Genomic DNA, 25,716 nt, shown 5'->3' with positions numbered 1-25,716 from the left:
TACTGTCCTTTTAAACTAAAGTGATCCTACTATAATGTGACTAGTGAGAAAAGAGAGGTTGAAATGCAGCCATGTAAGTAAACGTACGTCTATATCACGAGTTGTGCGTTAAGGTAAAAAAGTAGTGTTAAGAGGTCCTAACACTGCTTTTTTTATCCCCGCTGCTATTACAAGTCTTGCAGGTATAAGTGTACTGCACACTTCTTTGGCCTTACCGCAAAATGACTTACGTAAACTTTGTAAAGTCTTTTTTCTATTTGACTTCCATAGCGCTGATATTACAAGTCTGTCCTGGGAAGCCAAAAAGTGAGCGGTACACCCTCTACCTCCAAGATCCCTAACGCATTTAAAAGTCAGTAGTTAAGAGTTTTATGGTACAACACCGTAACATAAAACTCATAACTAAAGTGCTAAAAAGTACACTAACACCCATAAACTACATATTAACCCCTAAACCAAGGCCCTCCCGCATCACAAACACTAAAATAACATTTTTAACCCCTAATCTGCCGCTCCGGACATCGCTGCAACTATAATACACATATTAACCCCTGCCGCCTCACAAACACTAGTTAAATATTGTTAACCCCTAATCTGCCATCCCTAACATCGCTGCCACCTAACTACATTTATTAACCCCTAATCTGCCGCCCCCAAAGTCTGCGCCACTATACTAAATGTATTAACCCCTATACCTAAGTCTAACCCTAACACCCCTAACTTAAATATAATTACAATAAATCTTAATAAACATTTCTATTATTACCTAAATAATTCCTATTTAAAACTAACTACTTACCTATAAAATAAACCCTAAGCTAGCTACAATATAACCAATAGTTACATTGTAGCTATCTTAGGGTTTATTTTTATTTTACAGGCAAGTTTGTATTTATTTTAACTAGATAGAATAGTTATTAAATAGTTATTAACTATTTAATAACTACCTAGCTAAAATAAATACAAAAGTACCTGTAAAATAAAACCTAACCTAAGTTACAATAACACCTAACCTAACCCTACAATTAAATAAATTAACTAAATTAAAAACAATTAAATTAAATTAAATTAGCTAAAGTACAAAAACAAACAAACACTAAATTACAGAAAATAATAAACAAATTACAAGATATTTAAACTAATTACACCTAATCTAATAGCCCTATCAAAATAAAAAAGCCCCCCCCAAATAAAAAAACCCTAGCCTAAACTAAACTATCAATAGCCCTTAAAAGGGCCTTTTGCGGGGCATTGCCCCAAAGTAATCAGCTCTTTTACCTGTAAAAAAAAAATACAAACAACCCCCCAACAGTAAAACCCACCACCCACACAACCAACCTCCCCCAAATAAAATACTATCTAAAAAAACCTAAGCTCCCCATTGCCCTGAAAAGGGCATTTGGATGGGCATTACCCTTAAAAGGGCAGTTAGCTCTTCTGCGGCCAAAACCCTAATCTAAAAAATAAAACCCACCCAATACACCCTTAAAAAAACCTAACACTAACCCCCTGAAGATCGACTTACTGTTCTGAAGACCGGACATCCATCCTCAAGGAAGTGGCAGAAGTCTTCATCCAACGGGCCGAAGTCCTCAACAAAGCCGGGAGAAGTTTTCATCCAAGCCGGGCGAAGTGGTCCTCCAGACGGGCAGAAGTCTTCATCCAGACGGCATATTCTATCTTCATCCATCCGATGCGGAGCGGCTCCGTCTTCAAGACATTTGACGCGGAGCATCCTCTTCATCCGGAGTCTTCTTACTGAATGATGGTTCCTTTAAGTGACGTCATCCAAGATGGCGTCCCTTAGATTCCAATTGAATAACTACCGCCCCATCTCTCTACTCCCCTTCCCGGCCAAAGTCATAGAGAAGTCCATCAATTCGCAACTTATTGACCACATTGAGGCCAACCACACCCTGGACCACTCCCAATCCGTCTTCAGAAGCAACCACAGCACTGAGACCGTCCTCCTCGCCGCCAGAGACGACATCCGCGCCATGCTCGACTGAGGAGAAACTGTCGCCCTCATCCTCCTAGACCTCTCAGCAGCCTTTGACACTGTTGACCACAACACCCTCCGCACCTGCCTACACGACGCCGGCATATGCAGCAAAGCCCTGGAATGGATCACCTCCTTCCTCACGGGCAGGACCCAGAAAGTCAGACTCCCTCCCTTCTCCTCCAAACCCACACCAGTCAACTGTGGGGTACCGCAAGGCTCTTCATTGAGCCCCACCTTCTCACCCGAGATCCCACCACCGCCAAAAAGAACGTCCACAAAGGCCTAACAGCAGTCGCCGCCTGGATGAATGACAACCGGCTCAAACTGAACACAGACAAAACCGAAGTCCTCCTCCTTGGACCCAATAAATCCGCATGGGATGACTCCTGGTGGCCCACAGCCCTCGGTCACCCTCCAACCCCAACCGACCGCGCACAAAATGTAGGCTTCATCCTGGACTCATCACTCTCCATGAACCGACAAATCAATGCTACCACCTCAACATGCTTCCACATCCTCCACCTGCTATGAAAAATCTTCAGGTGGATCCCTACCGAAACCAGGAAAACAGTCACCACGCTCTTGTCAGCAGCCGGTTGGACTAAGGCAATGCACTCTACGCCGGCTCCACCATCAAACTCCAAAAGAGACTCCAACGTATCCAGAACGCCTCAGCCAGACTCATCCTCGACATCCCTCTCCAATGCTACATCACTGAACCTTCATTGGCTCCCCATCAACAAGAGAATCACCTTCAAGCTCCTTTTTTTTTTTTTTTTTTTTTTTAAATAAATAGTTTTTATTGAGGTAAATCACATGACATATAGCTTATGCATCATAACAAAGTGAACAACAGTATAACATAGTACATAAACTTCATAGCATGAGGCGAATTACCTCCTCAATTGGTACACGCACCTCGTTTTTACAGAGGCCGTCAATTAGGACCTTATTAAACAATGTGGAGCCTAGTGGCTCTCTTTAGTGGATATACAACTGGGACGGCGTTTAAATTAGCATATAGGATTGTTAGGACTATGCAGTAGGGGAATATTGCAGGTACAGTGAGGATGTATATATATGTGGGTTTGGGTCATTGCACCACGTATCTTGTGGGAATCCAGTGAGGCTACAGTAATGCCGTCACTGACTCCCTTAAATGTCCATTATCCGGCTTCCTCGTATAGCAGAATGTGGGGGAGTGACTATGAGGGTATGGTGGCAGTGTCGGGTGTCAGATAGTCTAGTTATGCAGATTATGGGACATAAGGGTGTCCCATGGTTCCCAAATAAGGCAGAAGTCAGTCAGTGTCTTGCGTTCTCTATATACATAGTTTTCCATACTTCACCTTCAAGCTCCTTACCCACGCGTTCAAGGCCCTACACAACATCGGACCCGAATACATAAACCACCGCGTAAATTTCTACACCCCCGCCAGACAACTACGATCGGCCGACCAAGCACTCGCAGTCATCCCCCGCATCAGCAAAGCCACAGCGGGCGGAAGATCCTTCTCCCACATAGCAGCAAAGACATGGAACACCCTCCCGCTGCACCTCAGATAATCCACATCCCTTATAAAGTTCAGAAAGTTCAGAAAGGACCTCAAAACCTGACTCTTCGACTGAACGCCCATCCCCTCCCCCCCTTTCCTCCTATCTACTTTCCCTTAGTGCCTTGAAACCCTCACAGGTGATTAGTACTCGCTCTATAAGTACCCAATAGATAGATAGATTGATAGATAGATAGGAAAAGATGTCAAATTAAGTAAAACAATATGCATAAACAGACTTTTAAAATGTTAATGAATGAAAAGAATTTCTTTACTTTAGAATGCGTACCAGTAAACAGAAAACAGTCAACATTCTAACATTTGTAAATGTAATATTTCTAATGCTATATTTAATTGTAATATTTGATTATTTGTTTTCTTATTTTAATATTGCATAATTCGAATCAAATTATGCAATATTCGTAATAGAAAAATTTGAATTAATATATTTGTTATAGTATTTCTAATGCTCTCTGTAAATGTAATATTCAAATTATGCAATATTTGAAATAGAAACATTTGAATGGCTATATTGGTATCTATCAATTTACTAAATTCCCTACCATATGAACTATTTAACTTGTGAATAGTATTTGTTAAGTCAAATGTTACAGTAAAAAATTTTGAATGTGGATATTCACTCTAATTATTAACATTCAAAAACGAAAGTAACATTTGAAAACCATAAATAACATTTGATTACTAAATTATAATAGATTTTCATTCTTATCAACTTTCAATTGTCCAAAACGAACGTCCACAGGACTATTCGTTCTACCAAACGATTTGCACTTTTACCACATTCGCCATCCCTAGAAGTGAAAGAAGGCATATATGCACAGTCACCAATCAGTAGCTAGCTCCCAGTAGTACATTGTTGCTCCTAAGCCTACCTATTTATGTTTTTCAACAATGGATATCAAAAGAATAAAGCAAATTAGTTGATAGAAGTAAATTAGAAAGTTGCTTAAAGTTGTATGCTGTATCTAAATCATGAAACTTTATTGTCCCTTTAATGTTAAGAGGAATATAAAAAAGATAACCACAAAATTGAAAAAAAAAAATAATGTTACAGCAGTTCTGCAGCAATGCCCTAGAAAGAGGCTATAAGAAGAGTGGACCCACTCAACATCCAATTTATGTTTATGTTTAGTTTATTATTTTTCCGTTCTCTCATTACCTTTCACCTCCCCCTTGCGGCTATCTCATGATCGATCCTCCTGTCTTTCAAAGCTCAAGATCAATAGAAAATTGTGCAGGGTAGTATTTATATCTATTTAAACTTCTATTTTCTTTACTGTTGAATAGAGTGTGTAACAAACAAAGCAGCCAGTGGTTCCAGGAAGCAATAACTGAGGGCACAGCCATGGGCTGTCCATGAGTGGTGCCAGGACGGGTGGTCAGGTTGATTTATGGGTGGAGTTGGGTGGTCTAGGGTTCTTACAAGGGAGGTTGTAGAACAGCTTAAAGAAAACAAAATATCCATGGAAACACCAGCAGTTGGTCCTCTTTGAGATGGCAACTGCCCACACCCTCCTCAGTGAAAACAAACTGGTTAAGTCCTCCTCTAAAGAAACAGCAAGTGTAAAGCTTCACCAGTGGACAGGTTACTAAGCAAAACATCCATACTTTATAACTAAGACTGGCACAGCACAGATGCTGGTTAAGTCACTGCAAATTACACGCAGGCACAAAGGACACCCAGAAAGGGGCAGTGAGCTAAGACTGAGCTATACTGATGTGCGTACGTATTGAACATCTTAACTTGGGGGGTAAATTCATACATTTTCAGTGGTAATTTCAGTTTAAAAAAAAAAACATGTAAAACTATACAACACATATATTTAATTACATTGTCTCTTTAAGAGAGCAAATGACTAGGGACAAGGTGAGGGAGATGGGGAGGAAAACACTATTTTACAGATAGTGCTATGGATTGTGGTATATGGCTCATGAAAGGGCGCAAAGAAGCTGCAGACAGTAAGCTGGGCCAGATCTCCCAACCAATGACAATCCTGCAAGATCTGGGGCATTTGGGATATCTATATTGTTATGATAATCAGCTTGTAGACAGATATAAGACCAACCATTTAAAAATGGAGGGTTGTTTCTTTCTAATAAGGCACCTTTCTAAATGTAATGGTGGTGATGTAGAAATGGGCTAATAAACCACCATAACTGTTTTTTGTATCAGCTTATGGTGATCACTGTTTCAAAAGAGTTGCCCATTCCTTTTTTTGCTTAGATGAGAGCGCTAGGATCACTTTTAAAGAAAAGAACAGTGAACACATACTCCCTAGGAGGTGATTGCTATTTCAATAACAATGACCTGATACCTAGAGATTTTATGAGATCCTTAATTTAAAAGGGGTTAATCCTCACTTTTGATATAATTGATGATGTGTGTGTGTGTGGCATATACTCTCTTAACTTACATATATAGAAAATAGGCAGATGATTGCTACTTTTCTAAAATGGGGTCCCAATGCCCCTCAGTGTAGTTCATAGGCTCTAAAGAGCCACCTACTGCTATCAAATAATTCCAGGGGCTTAATGGTGCATGTATCACTATTACCATGATGATAATCTGCATAAACATGTGACCCTCATCCACGCCCCCTCTAAGTAGTAGCAAAGATACTATCTATACAATCCCTCCTCTATAAAAACACCTCTGGCATCCTATAGTCTAGGATGTGACCATTCTCTATGGTTAGTATCTGCATTATAGGGTACAAGAGACACCTCATTTAAAATAAGGGCTTCCCTATTGCAAAGAGTGTGACTTCTCCCTCTAGGTAGTACAGGAGGGGTCACTACAGTTCTAATGAGAAAATCCTCTCCCATTTCTAGTATGTAGTTCTGCAGGTTACCACAGACTGTATCTGCATTTTAGAGATGTGTGACTACTCAGAACAGAATTCTCTTTCAAAATAGTGGTTGCAATATGTCCCTGTACGTGCTGTGGAGGCCAAGACAGAAACTCCATAAGATCATTCAGCCTTGCCAAGACAAACCCTGTGACATTTATGACTTTCTCATTTTGTGATCACCAATGCATACAGTGATACAATTACTTGTCTCCTATCCCCAGCCATGAACAAAATGAGAAGAAACTTTTTGATTCCTTATGATTATCCCCCTAAATCATGAGGGAGTCCTCTGTATAACAGTAGCAAAACAAATGAAGAACTTTCAGCACTGAATAGGTGTTTAAAATGATATTACAGCTGTTGTTGTTGCATTTGAATCATATTAATCAGTCTTACTCAAGAAATTGTATGAAGCAGCGAATTTGTGAAGGCTTAAATATATTATGAGTTGTAAAGTTTGCAATACATTTTATTATTTATTTTACCACCTTATTTTGTTATTTGACTGGTGATGATGGTGGTTGCATGCTCCAGACAAAGTCTAGCCCTACTACATTCTATACTGTGACAGTTTGATCATTGTAGTAGCTTATTTATACCAGTCCCTTAGTATAAACAGCAAAGAACATAAGAGGCTTTTAAAAGGAAGTGTAACATCTGCCAACACAATTGCAAACCTGTTACAATGTTGTGCTTAAAGGAATATTAAACACCTTTTGCTTTTTGGTAAAAATAATTGTGCATTGTCCCACACTCTTTAGCTAAGAGAAAAAAACAAAATCTGTAACCTAGGTTGTCAAAATGCTGCAAATTACCTAAACCAACTAATTGCAACATTTGCATTTCTTTTTAATACTCACGTGGGCCTTAAGGCAAAGAAAACGTTGGGGTCCCTTACATCTGAATACTTTACTCCCACAAACAGTGAGCAACCTGCTTTATGACACTCCATTTATTTGCATATTTTGCATTGTGACGTTCCATGTGGTCAATTTACTTAGGAGACTGTTGACCAATATATAAGATGCCACAGCAGGCAAAATAATAATAATAATAATAATAATCCTATTAACTCACTTATATCGTGTAGGTGTTTGCCTTGGGGATTTGGGCTACTCTCTCTTGAATATCTTATCCTTCCTCATTGGGATCTTAAATGTAATATTTTATGTCTTTCTTTTTTTCAGTTCCAGTACCGTTACTTATCTTTACCCAAGGAAATGACATTTTTAGGATTGACAGTGATGGGACTAATCACAAGAAAATAGTAGCCAATGCGGGTTCTTCAGTACTATTACATTTTGATGAAGAAGAGGAAAGACTGTATTGGTTTGATTGGAACAGAAGTATTCTCCACAGAATGTATTTTAATGGGACAAGACGAGAGGTAATATGATATTCTCAAATAAGAAGATATTGTAGTCTGAGTTTTTTTCAACCCTAGTCCTTAAAGGGACATGAAACCCAAAAAATATTTATTTCATGATTCAGATAGAACATGTTGTTTTTGACAAATTTCTAATTTACTTCTATTATCAAATTATCTTCATTCTCCTGGCATTTTCTGTTGAAAATCAGGGACATGAGCTCATGAGCAGGCACACGTCTGGAGCATAATATGACAGCAGTTTTGCCAGAATATTATTCATTTGTAGATAACAGCACTATTTCCTACTATGTAGTGCTACAGACACCTACCTAGGTATATCTTCAACAAAGAATTCCATAGAAACAAAGCAAATATGATATTAGAAGTATGTTCTGTCTTAAACACAAAATATATATTTTTTGTATTTTATATCCTTTTCTTAAGGCACATAAACAGGCCAGGTTTTCATGATATCTGAATTATAGCACAGGTGAAATAAACAGATGATTGGTAACCATGTTTACTAACCTGCTGCCATCCATAAGAAGATCATTTCACCTGTGATCTACTTCAGATATCATTAAAAAAAAAACTGGTGTTGGTTTGCCTTTGGGACTGGAGTTGGAAAACTCTGATGTAGACTTAAAGGGGCAGTGTACAATTTGAATATAACTGTATGTAATAGACACTACTATATAGAAGAATATGCACAGATACTGGTATAAAAATTCAGTGTAAACCCGTTTAAAAAATGTACTTAGAAGCTCCCAGTTTAGCACTGAGGGACATCCACTGAAATGGGCTGAGAAAGCAGGAAAAGCAGACCACCCCCTCCCCTGCATATGAAAATACCCCATTACAAAAACAAGAGAAAGCATGAGTCTGTAGACATAAGTATACATCTAAAAATAAACGTAGATAGACTTTTAGTAACATAGTAGATGAAGTCCATCAAGTTCAACCTATACAAATTATAATATACTTACAAAAAAAGCTCCAGTTGAGCTTAAATGGACAGTCTAGTCCAAAATAAACGTTCATGATTCAGACAGAGAATGTAATTTTAAACAATTTTCCAATTTACTTTTATCATCAAATTTGCTTTGTCCTCTTAATATTCTTAGTTGAAAGCTAAACTTAGAAAGGTTCATATGCTAATTTCTAAGCCATTGAAGGCCGCCTCTTCTTTCAGGGCATTTTGGCAGTTTTTCACCACTAGAGGGTGTTAGTTCATGTGTGTCATATAGATAACACTGTGCTTACGCACGTGGAGTTCAGGTGAGCCAGCTCTGATTGGCTAAAATGGATGTCTGTCAAAAGAACTGAAATAAAGGGGCAATTTGCAGAGGCGTAGATACAAGTTCATCACAGATGTAAAATGTTTATGTATATAGCTGTGTTGGTTGTGCAAAATTAGGGAATTGGTAATACAGGGATTATCTATCCTTTTAAACAATACAAATTCTGGTGAAAACTGTCCCTTTAAATTAATCCCATTAAAAAGACATGACATAATTTGTTATGTTTGTGCATTACATTTAACAAATACATTTTGTCTGTAAATACCATTGTGAATTTAATTTAGAACCAACCTTATCTTGCCTCCATCTTGGGGAAGACTATAAATTATAGAAAGATGGCATGAAGATGGGAGCCTGTCTTCTTTTCTCAATTAAACAAAAATGAAATGCAAGACTGATTGTCCCGTAATAAACATGTACCTCTTGGGCTGCTGCATTAGATAGTGAATATGCACTTAGGTAAATTGTCTATAGTTTCATATACTTATGTGAGTTAAATAGCATTTAATTCCTCATAGAGGTAGCAGTGATTTGCAATAAACTGAGGGGACATATATAGCCTGCGATCACACACAAATCACTTTTAACCATTGATTAGTAACTGACAAAAAAACTATTTTGAAAAAATAATGACAGTAACATTAGAGGGTTCGATTTTTCAAATGTCGAGCGGACATGATTCGCTATAGCTGTCCGCAATTATCATTGCACAAGCATTTCACCAGAAATGCTTGTGCAATGCCGCCCCTTGATCACTGGCGGCCAAATGATGGGCCTCAGAAGCAGCATCTGCTGCTTAATAACAGTTTTATTTGCACAGGTGGTTACATTAAACATTATTTAAAAGGGCATGAAACTTAACATTTTTATTTCATGTTTCAGAAAGAGCATACAATTTAAAACAACTTCCCAGTTTACTTCTATTATTAACTATGCTTCATTCTCTTGGGATCCTTTGTTAAAACAGCTATATCAAATGACAAAATAGGTAAACTAGCTATTTTTGAACAACTTAAAGGACCAGTAAATACACTAGATTAGCATACAAATGCATGATAACAAAAGAATGCAATAGCACTTAGGGGTATATTTATCAATGCGCGAGCGGACATGATATGAATTAGTGCATCATGTCCGCCGCACATCGATAAATGCCAACAGCATACGCTGTCGGCATTTATGATTGCACCAGGAGTTCTTGTGAACTGCTGGTGCAATGCCGCCCCCTGCAGATTTGTGCCAATTGGCCGCTAGCAGGGGGTGTCAATCAACCCAATCGTATTGGATCGGGTTGATTTCTGTCCGCCGCCTCAGAGCAGATGGACAAGTTATGGAGCAGCGGTCTTTAAACAAGGGGCATCAAACTCCATACGGAGCTCCATACAGAGCTTGATGAATATGGCCCTTAGTCTGTAATAATAAGTAGCAGATTTATTTCTGACAAATTTCAAAGTTATGTAATTTTTAACTCCTCCTGTATCATGTGACAGCCATCAGCCAATCAAAATGCATATACGTATATTCTGTGAATTCTTGCACATGCTCAGTAGGAGCTGGTGTTTAAAATTGCATGCTCTATCTGAATCATGAATTAATTTTGACTTGAGTGTCCCTTTAATTCACTCAGATAGGTAAAATGCAATTGGGAACAAATTAAAGGGGTAAAATGTACAGTATATATTAATATATCAAATATGTGCATGTAATCTTTCAAAAGGGACATGAAACCCCATTTTTTCTCTCTTTATATGGTGAGTCTTATATGCTAAAGACTATGTTAAAGTGACAGTAAAATCAAACAACTTTCCAATTTACTTCTATTATCAAATTTGCTTCATTGTCTTGGTATCATTGGAAGGAGCAACAATGCACTACCGATGAACCAATGATAAGAGGCTTATATGTGTAGCCAATCAGCAACTAGGTCCCTGTAGGGCATTGTTGTTCCTAAGCCTACTTGGGTATGCCTTTCAACAAAGGATACTAAGAGGGTGAAGCAATTTGGATAATATAAGTAAATTGGAAAGCTGTATAAAATTGTATAAATTATATAATTGATAAAGAGTCTTTAATCATTAACCACTAGGACTTAAAGGGACACTAAACACTAAATACATTTCATGCACCTCCTTTTAATCATTGATGATGCCATTTATTAACCTAGGTTACACTGCAAGTATCTGAAGGAGAGTTGCTGCACACATGCACTGGCAGATTTCAACATGGCGGAATCCATGACTAGTGTAAGGTGGGGAATAACCTCAATACTATGCTTATAAATTTATAAAGTGTTTAATGTCCCTTTAAGAAGGTAAGGATCCCTTTCAGTGCAACTGCAAAAACCCCATGCATCTCTATGTCTCTCCTTCACTGCCTGATGATCAATTACTTGCTGGCATAGAGAGAAATCACAGAAAATCTTGAGGATTTGTTTAAATGTTTGTGCCTTTCCTTCACATCCAAAGTCTGCATAGTGAGATCAAAAGCTCTTATGGTAAAAATTATCCCTCCAAAAAAAGTCATTATTTTTTTGGAGGGACCTTGCAGTACTTACGAGACCCCTTTAGATAATGTCACCAGAGTGAAGAGCTTTAGATCATCGGGCCCCTAATGTCCTGGTGTGTCCCTACAGCTGTGTCACCTTTTTAAAAAAAAAAAAAAATCTTAGCATGCCCCAGTAACTGCAGTACTTCATCTCACAATACCACACCCCCTGAACACCAGATTCAGGCATATACTGTATCTAATCTTTCACGGCAACATTTTTTGTTTTCACAGGAAAAATAATTTAAAGGGATAGTAAACACCAAAAATGTTAATGTTTAAAAATATAGATAATCCCTTTATTTACCATTCCCCAGTGCTGCAGTTTTGCATAACCAAATACACTTTTTACCTCTGTGATTACCTTGTATCTAAGCCTCTGCAGACCGCCCCTTATCTCAGATCTTTTGACAGACTTGCATTTCAGCAATTTTGTGTTGATTTTTAAATAACTCCATGTGCGTGAGCACAATGTTATCTATATGAAACACATAAATTAACGCTCTCTAGCTGTGAAAAACTGTCAAATGCATTCAGATAAGAGGTGGCCTTTAAGGCCTTAGAAAATTGCATATAAGCCTACCTAGGTTTAGCTTTCGACTAAGAATAACAAGAGAAGAATTTGATGATAAAACTAAATTAGAAAAGTGTTTAAAATGACATGCCCTATCTGAATTATGAAAGTTTAATTTGGACTTTACTATCCCTTTAAAATAAAAGACACAAAAACATATTTATCTAAAATACAAATCTTTCTTATATTTTGTTTATTATATGTTGAAAAATATAAGACTCCTAACTTACATTGAAATTGTTGAAGCAGCATTTCAGCCCAATATTTTCTGTGGCCGGACTGTTAGCCGACGGACATTTGGCCGACGGACATTTGGCCAACGAATAATTGTCAGACACACAAGTGGCTGTCAGATAGATTTGATAGATAGATTAGATAGATAAATAGATTCAATAGATAGATAAATTCGATATATAGATAAATAGATAGATTCAATAGATAGCTAGATAATTTCCCAGACAGAGAATTACAAGACATGCGGGCTGGGACACATGGTTAGGTTCCCAGAGGTGGTTGCAGTGGCCGAGGCTCTGATTAGAACAGAGCACTCTGGAGCGTATCTGCCCTCGGCAGAACTCGGAACATGCTTCAGCATTCTGTCCGTCGGCCAAATGTCCATCGGACAGAATGCTGTCGGCCAAATGTCCATCGGACAGAATGCTGTCGGCCAAATGTCCATCGGACAGAATGCTGTCGGCCAAATGTCTGTTGGCATTTTGTCACAGCACCATATTTTTACATATACATCCCCAGAATTTTAAGATGTCTTATGACAAAATATATATTTTAACTTCAAGAAGTAGAACAGAGAGTCCTTATGTGGTTTTGTCATCAGAAGGTGAGAAAATTATACATTTTGAATAAAGTCTGAGTAAATATCATAAGATAACTTGCTCTCATGTCCTCTAGAGCTTATGTTGAAAATGTTCCCTACACAACAAGCCCCTGATAATTCTGCAGTTTATGTGGTTAGCTTGATTTGTCCCTCTATTCCTTTTTGTACAGTTTTTTTTTCTAAGGAAAATCTGGAATCAGCCAATAGCAACCAAGGAAGACACAATCCCCAAGCCAAGGGGTTATTTGGTTCAAACACAGAACCTTCCAGGTTGCTTACAGAGCCTCCTGGAGACCACCTCCTTATGTTATGTCCTAGGACTTACAACTGACACGTTCTGACATAATGCAGAAGTATATATGGTGTATTGTTATTCTGTTTTTCAGAGAATGCGAGGTTTAGGAAGAGGATCTCTAAGATTCACTATTGACTGGAGGCGCAAATTAATTTTCTGGGCTAACAAGCAAAAAGGAACCATTGAAAGAACAGACATGAATGGAAAACAATCAAGAATACTTTTGAGGAATTTACATAACCCTGTTTTCATTGTTGTGGATTCATTTGAAGGGTAATTTTTATAATCCTATTTTATTTTGCACTAATGTTTTAATTTTTGAAATAGCTAAAATCAATAAAAAGGATATACAAATTAAACAATGGTTGCAAATGCTTTTAGTATTTTAGTATTAACATACATAATAATAATAAAATAATAATGTTTTATAAATATATATATATGCTAATTTTCTCTGATATAAGCAAATACAAAAATGTCTTCTGTCTTGAGTAGCTCAGTGTCACAGATAGAGATTGTAATTGTGAAAGGTACTTGAATAGATTGCATAAAGCACTGAAATAGGTAACCAAAGAAAAACAAGTAATGTAATCTCTTCTCGCAGACAAGGGGGCCTATCTATCAAGCTCTGACTGGAGCTTGATGCCCCGTGTTTCTGGCGAGCCTGCAGACTCGCCAGAAACAGCAGTTATGAAGCAGCGGTCACAAAGACCGCTGCTCCATAACCTGTCCACCTGCTCAGAGCAGGCGGACAGACATCGCCGGAAATCTACCCGATCGAGAACGATCGGGTTGATTGACACCCCCCTGCTGGCGGCCGCGAGTCAGCAGGGGGCGGCGTTGCACCAGCACCTCTTGTGAACTGCTGGTGCAATGCTGAATACAGCGAGCATATTGCTCGCCGTATTCAGCTAGGTCTGGCGGACCTGATCCGCACTGTCGGATCAGGTCCGCCAGACATTGATAAATAGAGGCCAAGGGGTTAATAATCATCAGGATATGACAAACAGCTCAAGACGCCTGACAGTAGCAACATATATATGTTTACTTCTTGTAGAATCCATGCCTACTATATACAGTATCCCAATAAAATTTTATAGATAACTTTATTACAGGAGAAGTGAAGTCAGAATTAAACGTTCATGATTCAGACAGAGCATATAATTGTAAACAACTTTCTAATTTACTTATATTATCAAATTTGCTTTGTTCTCTTTGTATCCTTTATTGAAGAGTAGCCAAAGGAGCAGCAATGCACGAATGAGATCTAGCTGAGCACATCTGGGGAGTAGTGAGTTTCTGCTCCTGAGCATACATAGGAGTGTAGGATACTAAGAGAACAAAGTTAATTTCATAGAAATAAACTGGAATATTGCTTAAAATTATACTCTTTATCAGAATCATGAAAGTTTAATTTTGACTTTACTGTCCCTTTAACAAAGATGAATTACATTTGACGTTTAACAGTAGGCCTGGTAAAGAAAGAGAAACTTCTAATGCTTTTCCTAGGATTCACAAAAACATAAATAAACCCACTGGAACTTTAAACTCAATCACGACAGAGAATATATTACTGAACTCAAAGTCATGATGAATGCTCATTCCAGATTACAAGTTCAGTACTATATGCTCTAGGGTGAATGAGTTTAGACTTAGCGTGCATGGATGTTCATTCCCTATAAAAAGCCATTCACGTTGTTCAGTCTGGAAAAAGGGAACTGAAAGATTTGTTATAAAAGGACCTAATGTCTAAATCTCACACTAATTCACAGGACAAAATAATAAAATATATTAAAATATTTTATTGCTGCTACCTTAAAGAAACGGGAATAAACCCCAAAAATGTCCTTTTATGATGAGGACGAGCATACAGATTTAAACAGTTTTACAGTTTATTTCTATTATCTAATTTACTATGTTCTCTTGGCAGCCTTTGTTGAGAAGAATATCTAGGTAGGCTTAGGAGCAGGGCGCTAGCTGCTGATTAGTGGCTGCACATATATGCCTCTTGTCATTGGCTTCCATACGTGCTCGGCTAGTTCCTAGTAGTGCATTGCTGCTCATTCAATAAAGGATACCAAGAGAATGAAGCAACAATTACAACAAAAAGTAAATTGGAAAGTTGTTTCAAATTGAATGCTCTATCTGAATCATGAAATAAAAAAATGTGGGTTTCATGTCTCTTTTAATAGGGTCTAAGTAAATACCGTGTAATATTAGACAGTGCTGGTAAGATCAATAAACCAAACTAAGGCTTACAAAATGTGTTTGATCTCTCAAAAGATAAAAAATTATTATTGTTCAAACAAACAGTAGAAATAAAAATCACTGAAAATACAAAATGTTAGTAACAGTTCTGTATGCAATATACAAACAATTAAAAAAAGCAGTTAAAAACAGCACCGCAGGATTGCAATCCATGTCGCATTTCAGTTTCCAGACACTTATCTAGGTGTGTCTTAAAGGCAGTGAGTTTAATGCAGTATGCATGTGAACAACAGTAATTCCCAAACTAACCAGTCAGTTATTTTCAACACTGATTGGCATTTCTCTCAACAAATGATGGAGAATCATCTATAGTGACAATAATTCATTGAAAAAACAGCAAGCAGCACCTCTATGGATAAAAAGACCTTTATTCTGTGCAGTGGGTACCCATTACAAGCAACGTTTCGGATCACATATCTGTAATCATGCTTAATCAGAATTCACTCACTTATACCCCTGTGTTCATGATGTCAACCAATCACAGGTAAATTGCATATACCCCCTAGTGTACAAATAGTGTATTACACATAAACTAAATTTAAAATTTCTTCATAACATACATTCCTACCTTGTTACAAAATATCATTACACATTAAAATTACATTTAATAGTTACATTTCATAACCTGCTGATTAATATATACATATGCATTACTGCAAAATAGATTACAGAAAGGCAGAATAATCTAATTATTTATTCATCCCTAGTGGTTGAATAGAATTCAATTTATAGATCCAAAATACCTCTTTTTATTTCAAGAGGAGCTCTCTATCGCCCCCCTCCACATGGACTGGGAGCAATATCTATAATCTGGAAATGGAGCTGGCTAATATTATGGCCAAATTGTAAAAAGTGTGCAGAGACGGGTGCTTCTTTATTGCTACAGCATATTTTGCTCTTATGCTCATTGATCCTTTCCCTTACCTTACCGGGGTCTTGCCAATGTAGATCCTTCCACATGGACACTTAATTAGGTATATTGCATATGTTGTGTCACAAGTAAAATAAACCATGATTTCATATGTTTTACTTGTCAGAGGATGTGCAAATTGTGGTCCTTTAATCATTGAATTGCAATTACCACAATTCAAACAATTGTAGCATCCATTCCTCTTACATGTCAAAAAACTTTAGTGAAGTCCCTTTGCACTTCCTACATCTGTGTGAACTAACTCATCCCTCAAATGTTTTCTTCTCCTATATGCTGGTTTACAGAAAAAAACAATAAACTAAAGAAAAACAGTTTTGGTCATGGACCATAATGAGTTCAATAAGGAAATAATGCATATAGTTAGAACACATTGGCCAATTTTACAGATATTTCATCCAGAAATAGAGGAATTTATTATACCACTTAGACCAGCATATAGGAGAAGAAAAAAATTGAAAAACTTTTTCTTCTGCATAACATACGGAACAATACGATCCTTATTCATAGCTACTATGGACATATACAAAATCCTGTACATTCAAGGTAATAAAACATATCTCTGAAGATGCATTTGTAAAGCCATAAGGCTATGATCAGGATCATTATGAATGTACTCCATGAGTATACTTTTAATATATGGAAATTTTATGATAAATAAACCTTAGTGATCTTTTGATTTTACATTGAAAAAGAATGAGCGGTGTTAGTCATTACCAAAGAAACAGAATAACAATTTAAAGAGGGAGCTAACAGGCACCAGACCTTTACACTGACAAAGTAACATATCAGTGATGAAACTCATCTGTGGGCGGGGCTTAAGCAGATTACACTTGGTCGGACCAAACGCTTACTTGGGAAGTGCTGATGTAATGTATTTATTGCAATTGATATAATTTGAGGCTCTTTTGATAACAGTCACAAACTTAATTAAAGGGGCAGCGTACTGTAAAATTGTTTTCCCCTTATTGTGCATATAATGACTTATTATACCAGCTGCATAACAATATAAATTGCCTGGGTAATTGCTCATTTAGGTTTATTCTTTTATATAAAATACCTGCTTTTGCTTTTTAAAACAACATCCATTAAAATAGGCTGAGCCTGCAAGGAGAGCATGGCTCATTTTCATATCACTCTCTACACACAAAATCCTCCTTGTTTTATCTCTAGGAGTGAACAATTGAAAATAAACATTGTAACATCTATCTCTCCCACCCCCACCGGGAGTGTGATTTTGTCTGTTGGCTCTTGTTTACATAACTTTTCTGTATCCATTACTGCAATATTGAAATATTCATTGGCGGTTTAAATAGGTAGAAGCAGCTATAGCAAATGACAAAATAAAGGTAAAAGAGCTATTTTTAACAACTGTACAAATGTACAAATGCGATAAATGTACAGTACAATGTCCCTTTAACAATATGATATTATATCAAATATGTGTGTGTGATCTTTCATTAAGAGGAAGGTAATAGCCAGCAATCAGCAGAAAGGAGATCTCTCTATAAAATCTTGCAGGCAGGAAGAAGCCTTTGAGGCAACAATTGTATATGTTGGCCACTTTTTGGTTATTAGCTAATACCCACTCTCCCTATACCTTTATTTAGTGAAATGTCTGACTATAATCAATATTGATTTTTGATGGAGTAATTGTGCATTGAGATAGCAGAAGCTGAATTAAGACAATTTTGGACTTTTAAGCTTTCTAATGCTAATGTTTCTACAGTCATTTCCAAGATATTTGTATCATCCAGTGTTAATTTCGTCGACTAAAACTAGACTAAAATGACTATAAAACTAAAGAAATTCTGATGACTAAAATACGACTAAAACTAAAATGACATTTTAGTCAAAAGACTATGACTAAAACTAAATTGCAATGACATTTTAGTCAAAAGACTATGACTAAAACTAAATCAAAATTTGCTGACAAAAACATTTTATGCAAGGTGTTATAATCAATCCATATCCAATTACTGCTCTTTTGTAAAATGTACGAAACTTAATTTTATTAAAGACATTTATATACCACAACAGTTAAATCTGTTAAATTTGTATAGCATGTTCAAACCTTAATACCATAAATAAAAACAGGTTAATAAACCTTTACTCCAGGAGTATAAAATGAGTTTGGAAGTTCTACAGCAGTGCTAATATCGTTGCCGAAAATGTTTCAAATCTGTGAACAATCAATTGATTCTTCCTATAGAAATAAGCATAACCCACGAATAATGGTTTGTTATGCTGTGCCTGTCCTAGCTGCAAAAACCTTTTGCTGTGTTGAGTTACTTGATTCTTGTTTTAATTATTAGCAGAGAACTGTTAAAGTTTTTATACTGGGTAATATGTTCAATACAGCCAATACAGTTTACAGTTTTGTTTTTTTATATTTTAAAGTTGCACGTCTGTTTGTTTATAAAATTTGGTTGTATTTAATTTTAAGTTTAATAAAGATGTTACATATCACAACGGCTAAATTTGTGTCTGTATTGCATGTTTAAACCTTAATACCATAAATATTAACAGGTGTTATGTTTACTCCTGGAGTATATAATCAGTTTGCAAATTATAGATAAATGCTTAAATAATGCATTACACTTTAACTAAACCGCTTAGATTTTAGTAGACTAAAATCTACTGGAGATTCAGTCGACTAAAACTAGACTAAAACTAAAACAATTCAGATGACTAAAAGACGACTAAAACTAAAATGGCATTTTTGTCAAAAGACTAAAACTAAGACTAAATTGAAATTTGCCGTCAAAATTAACACTGGTATCATCTGATTAAGGAATGTTGCCATGGTACCCATAATGCTTTTAGGCCAGATACCTTCCCTTGGAAATTATTCTAGACCTTGCTGTAATTGTAATGCTGTAAAGGGTTTGCCACATTGGTTAGAAGAAGGTCGAACACCAAGAGAAAAGTGCAACTGCGCCATGTTGTAGACTGTCCCAACTTTGTATTTTGTCTCTTTAACCTTAGATTATTTGAATAAGTTTCTCTAACATGATTGTCACAGCAGTGTTTTGTAAATAGTTATGTAAAAGAAAACAACTTTTTTGGATTTTACATATTTGTTAAACAGCAGTAAAGTTATTTTCTATCATAGACTAATTGTTTAAGGCTGAGTACTACAAATAAATGTCTAACAACCTATTTACATTTCTATTACTCTAAATCTTCTCCCAAGGTCCTGTTTGTTCTTTATCTATCCTAAAGACATGAAAGATCCTTCCAGGTATTTTCCTCGTGATCTAGCTGCAGAAAGAATCATGGCTTTTGCACATATCTAATTAAGGCTAGATTGCAAGTGGCACGCTATTTAATGCTTTCGCTCAAGCATTAACACCACAAGAAGTCATCTTTTTGCGTGCAAGGGTTAGCACGTGTATTACAAGTTGAAAGTAAAACTTCTGCGCATGAGCGAAACCCGAGGCTTGCTAACTTCAGGACCTAGGGTATTGCAACTACGCTACCTTACTTTTTCGTTCATGCGCTAACCAGACAGGCGTTATTAATATGTTCTTCACAGATAGGAAAATGTATGTATATATATATCTATTCATATACTTTTGAACCCTTATAAAAAATATATATATATTTATATAACTAAATTTTATCAGATAGTGTTTATATCTGTGTAACAGTTTATTTTAATGTATTTATTTTAATGTAACTTTTATTTTTTCCCTAACTCTTTACACAAGGTCTTCAATCAAGTTAACCTGACATGCGTTAAATTAGGTTGCACACAACCAGACCTGTTTACTTTTAACTTTATACGTAAATCGAAGCACATTTAATGCGCCAGCGATATTCTGAGACTGCTTGTGTGCAAACACTAGAGTGCCACTTGTAAATATAGTATATGTGGTTGAACTTCCATTGCGGGTGGAAAAAAAAAAAGATTAACAGTGTGTTCAACTTCTATTTTTCTACCAGATTTACATACTTTTATCATTCCATTTACAAGTATTAAGCATAACGCTAATCCATTTATATTTAATATTCAATAACTTGTCAGTTTCTAAAGGAAAATAATGTTTATTTCATATAATTTCTTCATGGGTTTAAACAATATTTCTTTATATATTTATGGATTATTTATTTGATTTATAAAATGCAATTATTTAATGTATGTTATATTCATATGTCAAGATATATTTTATATGTAAAGCAGTCAGTATAATTCGTAATTATTCATATGATTGTAATTAATATGTTAATTAATATGTTTGTTTTTTCAAGTTTTAAAACTATTTCACATAATGGATTCAGTGTAAATTGTGTGTAAATTAATGCTTTAAATGATTTTTAACTGCCGTACTTTGGAAAATGTTAATTAATCCAATTTGAATACAATACTTCATTCAAACTTTACAGAATTCTATTTTTCCAAACAGTAAATGAAACCAAACATATATAATCATGTCCAATAACCAACACATGTTCTTTTAGTCTAATATACCTAATACCAAACCTAATTCCCAACAGTGTATAATTAAATTAACACAATAATTATAAGTATAATTATTATTTTGCAGTTCAGTCCCCTTATAGGATCAATTTTTTTCCACAGCCATTTTAACTGCTGTCAGCAAGACGATGATGAATAACATCAACAATGTAAACTCAAACTATATTTAATCAGGTCAGGAAGGCCCATTTTCCCAAAACAAAAAACTGTAAAACATTTTAAATTTGAATGTTTTGTCCAATTTTTTCCATTTGTGATTCAGATAGAGCATGCAATTTTAAGCAACTTTCTAATTTACTCCTATGATTAATTTTTCTTCGTTCTCTTGCTATCTTTATTTGAAAAAGAAAGTCAAGAACCCGGGACAGCACTTGTTTATTGGTGGATGAATTTATCCACCAATCAGAAAGAACAACCCAGGTTGTTCATCAAAAATGGGCCGGCATCTAAACTTACATTCTTGCTTTTTCAAATGAAAATACCAAGAGACTGAAGAACATTTGATAATAGGAGTAAATTAGAAAGTTGCTTAAAATTGCATGCTCTATCTGAATCACAAAAGAAAAAAATTTGGTTCAGTGTCCCTTTAAGCTCTTTATTGGAATTTTTATAAAGTGATAACTAAATATGTGAATATGGTATTTATTCTACATGTAGTACATCAAGTATTTTTTGTTGTGTAGTTGATAATTTATTTGCATTGCTTTACAGAGAATCAGAATGCCAGAAATATGCAGAACACTACGATAGTTAATTTATAAAAATAAATCTGAAACTGAAGGATGTTCAAAATAGGATGGCGACAGCATTTTTATTACGCTTTTTTTTTTTCATTCTCAGATATCTCTTCTGGACGTCTGACAGAGCTTTATCTGTCATTTACAAAGCAAACCAGGAAGGAAATAATCAGACATCTGTTATTGAAGTCAGAGGGAAAATAATGGGCCTTACACTGGACATACTTTTAAAGAGGATTTATTGGATCCTGTATAAAAGTGAGATTGGGGATTCAAGCATTGGCTCATGCAGTTACAATGGTGATTCAGCTACTGTAGTCAAATATTTGGGACAGTAAGTTTTGATGTTTTTGTATGTAGAATATGAATATTTTTATTCATTTACATTAATCACTTTCTAAAATATGCTTGTTTTTAATAATTTGTGCAAAAAAACTGTCATAACTACATTCCAACTTATGGGAAAATATTGTAAAAAAGGTAGAAGTACTTGAAAAATCTAAACTCAATGGTTTTTTTTTTTTTAATTATTGTTTAAAGGGACACTGTACCCAAAATTTTTCTTTTGTGATTCAGATTGAGCATGAAATTTTAAGCAACTTTCTAATTTACTCCTATTATCAAATTTTCTTCATTCTCTTGGTATCTTTAAATGAAATGCAAGAATGTAAGTTTAGATGCCGGCCCATTTTTGGTGAACAACCTGGGTTGTCCTTGCTGATTGGTGGATAAATTCATCCACCAATAAAAAAGTGCTGTCCAGAGTACTGAAACCAAAAAAAAAGCTTAGATGCCTTCTTTTTCAAATAATGATAGCAAGAGAAAGAAGAAAAATTGATAATAGGAGTAAATTAGAAAGTTGCTTAAAATTGCATGCTCTTTCTGAATTACAAAAGAAAAAAATTGGGTACAATGTCCCTTTAAGTTTTAAATAGAATATCAGTCAGAGGTATCCCATTATAGTGAATAATTCTGGGTATAATGATATGTAAATAAGCCCAAGATAAGCTGTGAGCAGTAATACATTCCTCTTGACCAGGATATGGCTGGTGAACTAATCAGAAGTTGCATATGTATGTATGTAGCCACCAATCCCTTCTAATGCCCACTGGCATGGAGTGAAATTATTAAGCTGACCCTCACTTGGGCAGACCTCATTTAATATTCTAAAAAAAGGGTGCTCAATATATAGGTCCTGACAAGAGATGAGCTGACTCTCACAGAAAGTAATACAACTCTGTGGATGAGAGCAAATCTAATAGGGAGCACCTGACACCGATAGCAATATTTTTTGAATTTGTACAGTTTACAATGTACTTGGCCTTGCTTTTTTTCACGTACATGTATTTTTTTTTATCAGTGCAATAAGCACACTGAGTATTTTGAGACAAACTTAACAGCTTACATTTGGTGAGATAAAATAGAGAGAGCTACAGGTGTGACATGCTTGGAGATGAGTATCTCGAAAATGTTCTAACTGGTATCTGTTTAGCCCATTTACCAAGGATGCAAGACTCATTTTACAATAGAAAAATAAAGTGTGCTTTACATTTAGAACTTTTTGGTAAAATTTTAACTGTGTTTTTTAAATTAGATAAAACTAAGGAATTTTATGAACCCCTATGAGGTGCTAATATTCAAAACAAAATTATTAACAGTATAGACTGAAATACAAACAGCCTTAAGAAAGAAAAGTCCATAAATGCCCACCATATATAGTGCAATGCAGACAAATCCAACAAGGGATAGACAATGGTAGGGCAATCATCAATTATCAAATGTCTTGGCGATACACATAACAGCTGCTCCCCTTTAAAGCTCCCACCTGGGTCACAAAATTATCTGCAAATGTCCAAAGACGAAAAGAAAAGAGGGCGCTTCATGTGCGTATCAGTAAGTCATGGAAAGCAGGTATATGTGTAAGCACAGGGTACTCTCACAGAGCTGCAGCACTGAAATGGGCTGATAGGGGCGTTCTGGAGACTCACAGTGCTCCAGCTCACTGAACTCATCTTCCAGAATTGTGAGAGTAAGTGCCTGATTCACGCTACCACTGATGAGACATAGGGACCGATTTATTAAAGGGCCACTGTAAGTAAATATTTTCTATGCCTGTTACTAACTAACTACCCCAAATATGCTTTTTATCAATTGCATTTCATTAACATATCTCTACCGTATAGCAGAAATCTTGTCTGCAAATTTAATTGTTTTCCAAACCCACTCTGTGGGTATCCTTTGCTCTGTACCAATCCATTTACAATACCTAGGTTTCAAAATGGCACTTTAAACACAAAGTTATTGGTTTAAGTATTTTGAACACGCAGTGCTGAAAATAGTGGGCAGGATAACGTGACATCATCAGCGAATAAAAGATATAACTTTTAGAACGTTATGAAACTTTGTTTTGGAGAAAATATAGGTCAGTAGGTTTTAATTAATGTTTATTAACTTTAATATGTTAGTTGTTTAGCTTAAAAATTATAACAGAAAGTAATCCTTTAAAGTGCGGATGGACATGATACAACGTAGCGTATAATGTCCGCCGCACATCGATAAATGCCAACAGCATACGCTGTCTGCATTTATCATTGCACGAACAGTTCTTGTAAACTGCTTGTGCAATGCTACCCCCTGCACATTTGCGGCCAATCTGCCGCTACAATTGGGTGGCAAGCAGCCCAATTGTAAAGGATCAGGTAGATTGAAGACCGCAGTCGCACAGCAGGCGGACAAATTATGGAGCAGCGGTCTTTAGATTAGAATTAGATTTAAATTAGATTGCAATTTTTTTTCCTGCATATTTTCAGAATCTTACTACATAAATTAAATTTGAATTTTGCTGCATACTTATAATACAAATTTAAACTTTTAATCTTTTCTTTGATTATGAATTTTTACATTGTACTTTCAATATGCTTTTTAATTTACTAACATTTTTGAGCACTATACTGTCATGTGTGTCATATAGATACAAAAAATTGGTACAGACTTTCCCTTTAAGTAATTATTTTATTTAATTTTAATAGAAACAACACATAGTAAAACAAGATAACACTGAAACTATAGAAGGTCTGGGGGTCGATCCGATAAAAATCGTCGTCCGCAAAAGCTGGCGACGCCAATATTTGCGCGGGTTTGGTATCACATATACGGCGTAACCTAGAAGTTACGCGCGTATATTTCTGCCGTCGCCCGTAGTTTTTTGGGCCATAGGCAGGTATACCAAACCAGCGCAGTTTGGTATCCAATATACAGCGTAAGGACTTACGTGGCGAAAATGGAGAAATCTTACTCCATTTTCACCTCGCCACAAAAAGCAGCCGTAAGAAGCCTTACGCTGACTATTGGAGCCCCGTAACTCCCTAAACTAGCTGCTAAATAAACCTAACACCTAACGCATGCGCAATGCGAATGAGGTACCTATCTACCTGTCAACCGCAATCTGCTAAATAAAACCTAACACCTAACGCATGCGCAATGTCTATCTACCTGTCAACCGTGATCCCCCGCCGCAAGCCCTAATAAAGTATTTAACCCCTAAACCGCCGCCATCTACATAAACTAACCCCCTACTGTGAGCCCCTAAAACCGCCACCATCTAACTGATCTATCCCCTAATGTGAGCCCCTAAAACCGCCGCCATCTACCTGATCTATCCCCTAATCTGACCCCTTACACCGCCGCCAGCTATATTAATATTATTAACCCCTAATCTAATATCAATAAAGTAATAAGCTCTATTACCAGCCCTTAAAAGGGCCTTTTGCGGGGCTTTGCCCCAAAGTTAACAGCTCTTTTTCCCTATAACCTGCCCTCCCTACACCGCCGCCACCTATATTAATGGTATTAACCCTTAATGTAAGCCCCTTACACCGCCGCCATCTATATTAATATTATTAACCCCTAATTTAATCTACCTACCCCGCCGCCAGCTATATTATCTATCTATAT

The 25,716-nt window shown here is 36.2% G+C and overlaps 1 protein-coding gene across 2 annotated transcripts in view; it reads left to right on the top strand.

Moving 5' to 3' along the window:
- The window catches only part of EGF (epidermal growth factor), a 354,749-nt gene that overhangs the window by 102,361 nt on the left and 226,672 nt on the right, over positions 1-25,716 (top strand). For both annotated transcript variants that reach the window (XM_053703543.1, XM_053703542.1), the window contains exons 3-5: positions 7,616-7,815; positions 13,438-13,619; positions 21,866-22,096. In XM_053703543.1, coding sequence (XP_053559518.1) covers positions 7,616-7,815; positions 13,438-13,619; positions 21,866-22,096 — 613 coding nt within the window. The remainder of the gene's footprint in view (positions 1-7,615; positions 7,816-13,437; positions 13,620-21,865; positions 22,097-25,716) is intronic.

The sequence above is a fragment of the Bombina bombina genome, chromosome 2 (genome assembly GCF_027579735.1).
Source record: "Bombina bombina isolate aBomBom1 chromosome 2, aBomBom1.pri, whole genome shotgun sequence".
Taxonomy (NCBI): domain Eukaryota; kingdom Metazoa; phylum Chordata; class Amphibia; order Anura; family Bombinatoridae; genus Bombina; species Bombina bombina.
This window is presented reverse-complemented; position numbering and strand designations above follow the sequence as displayed.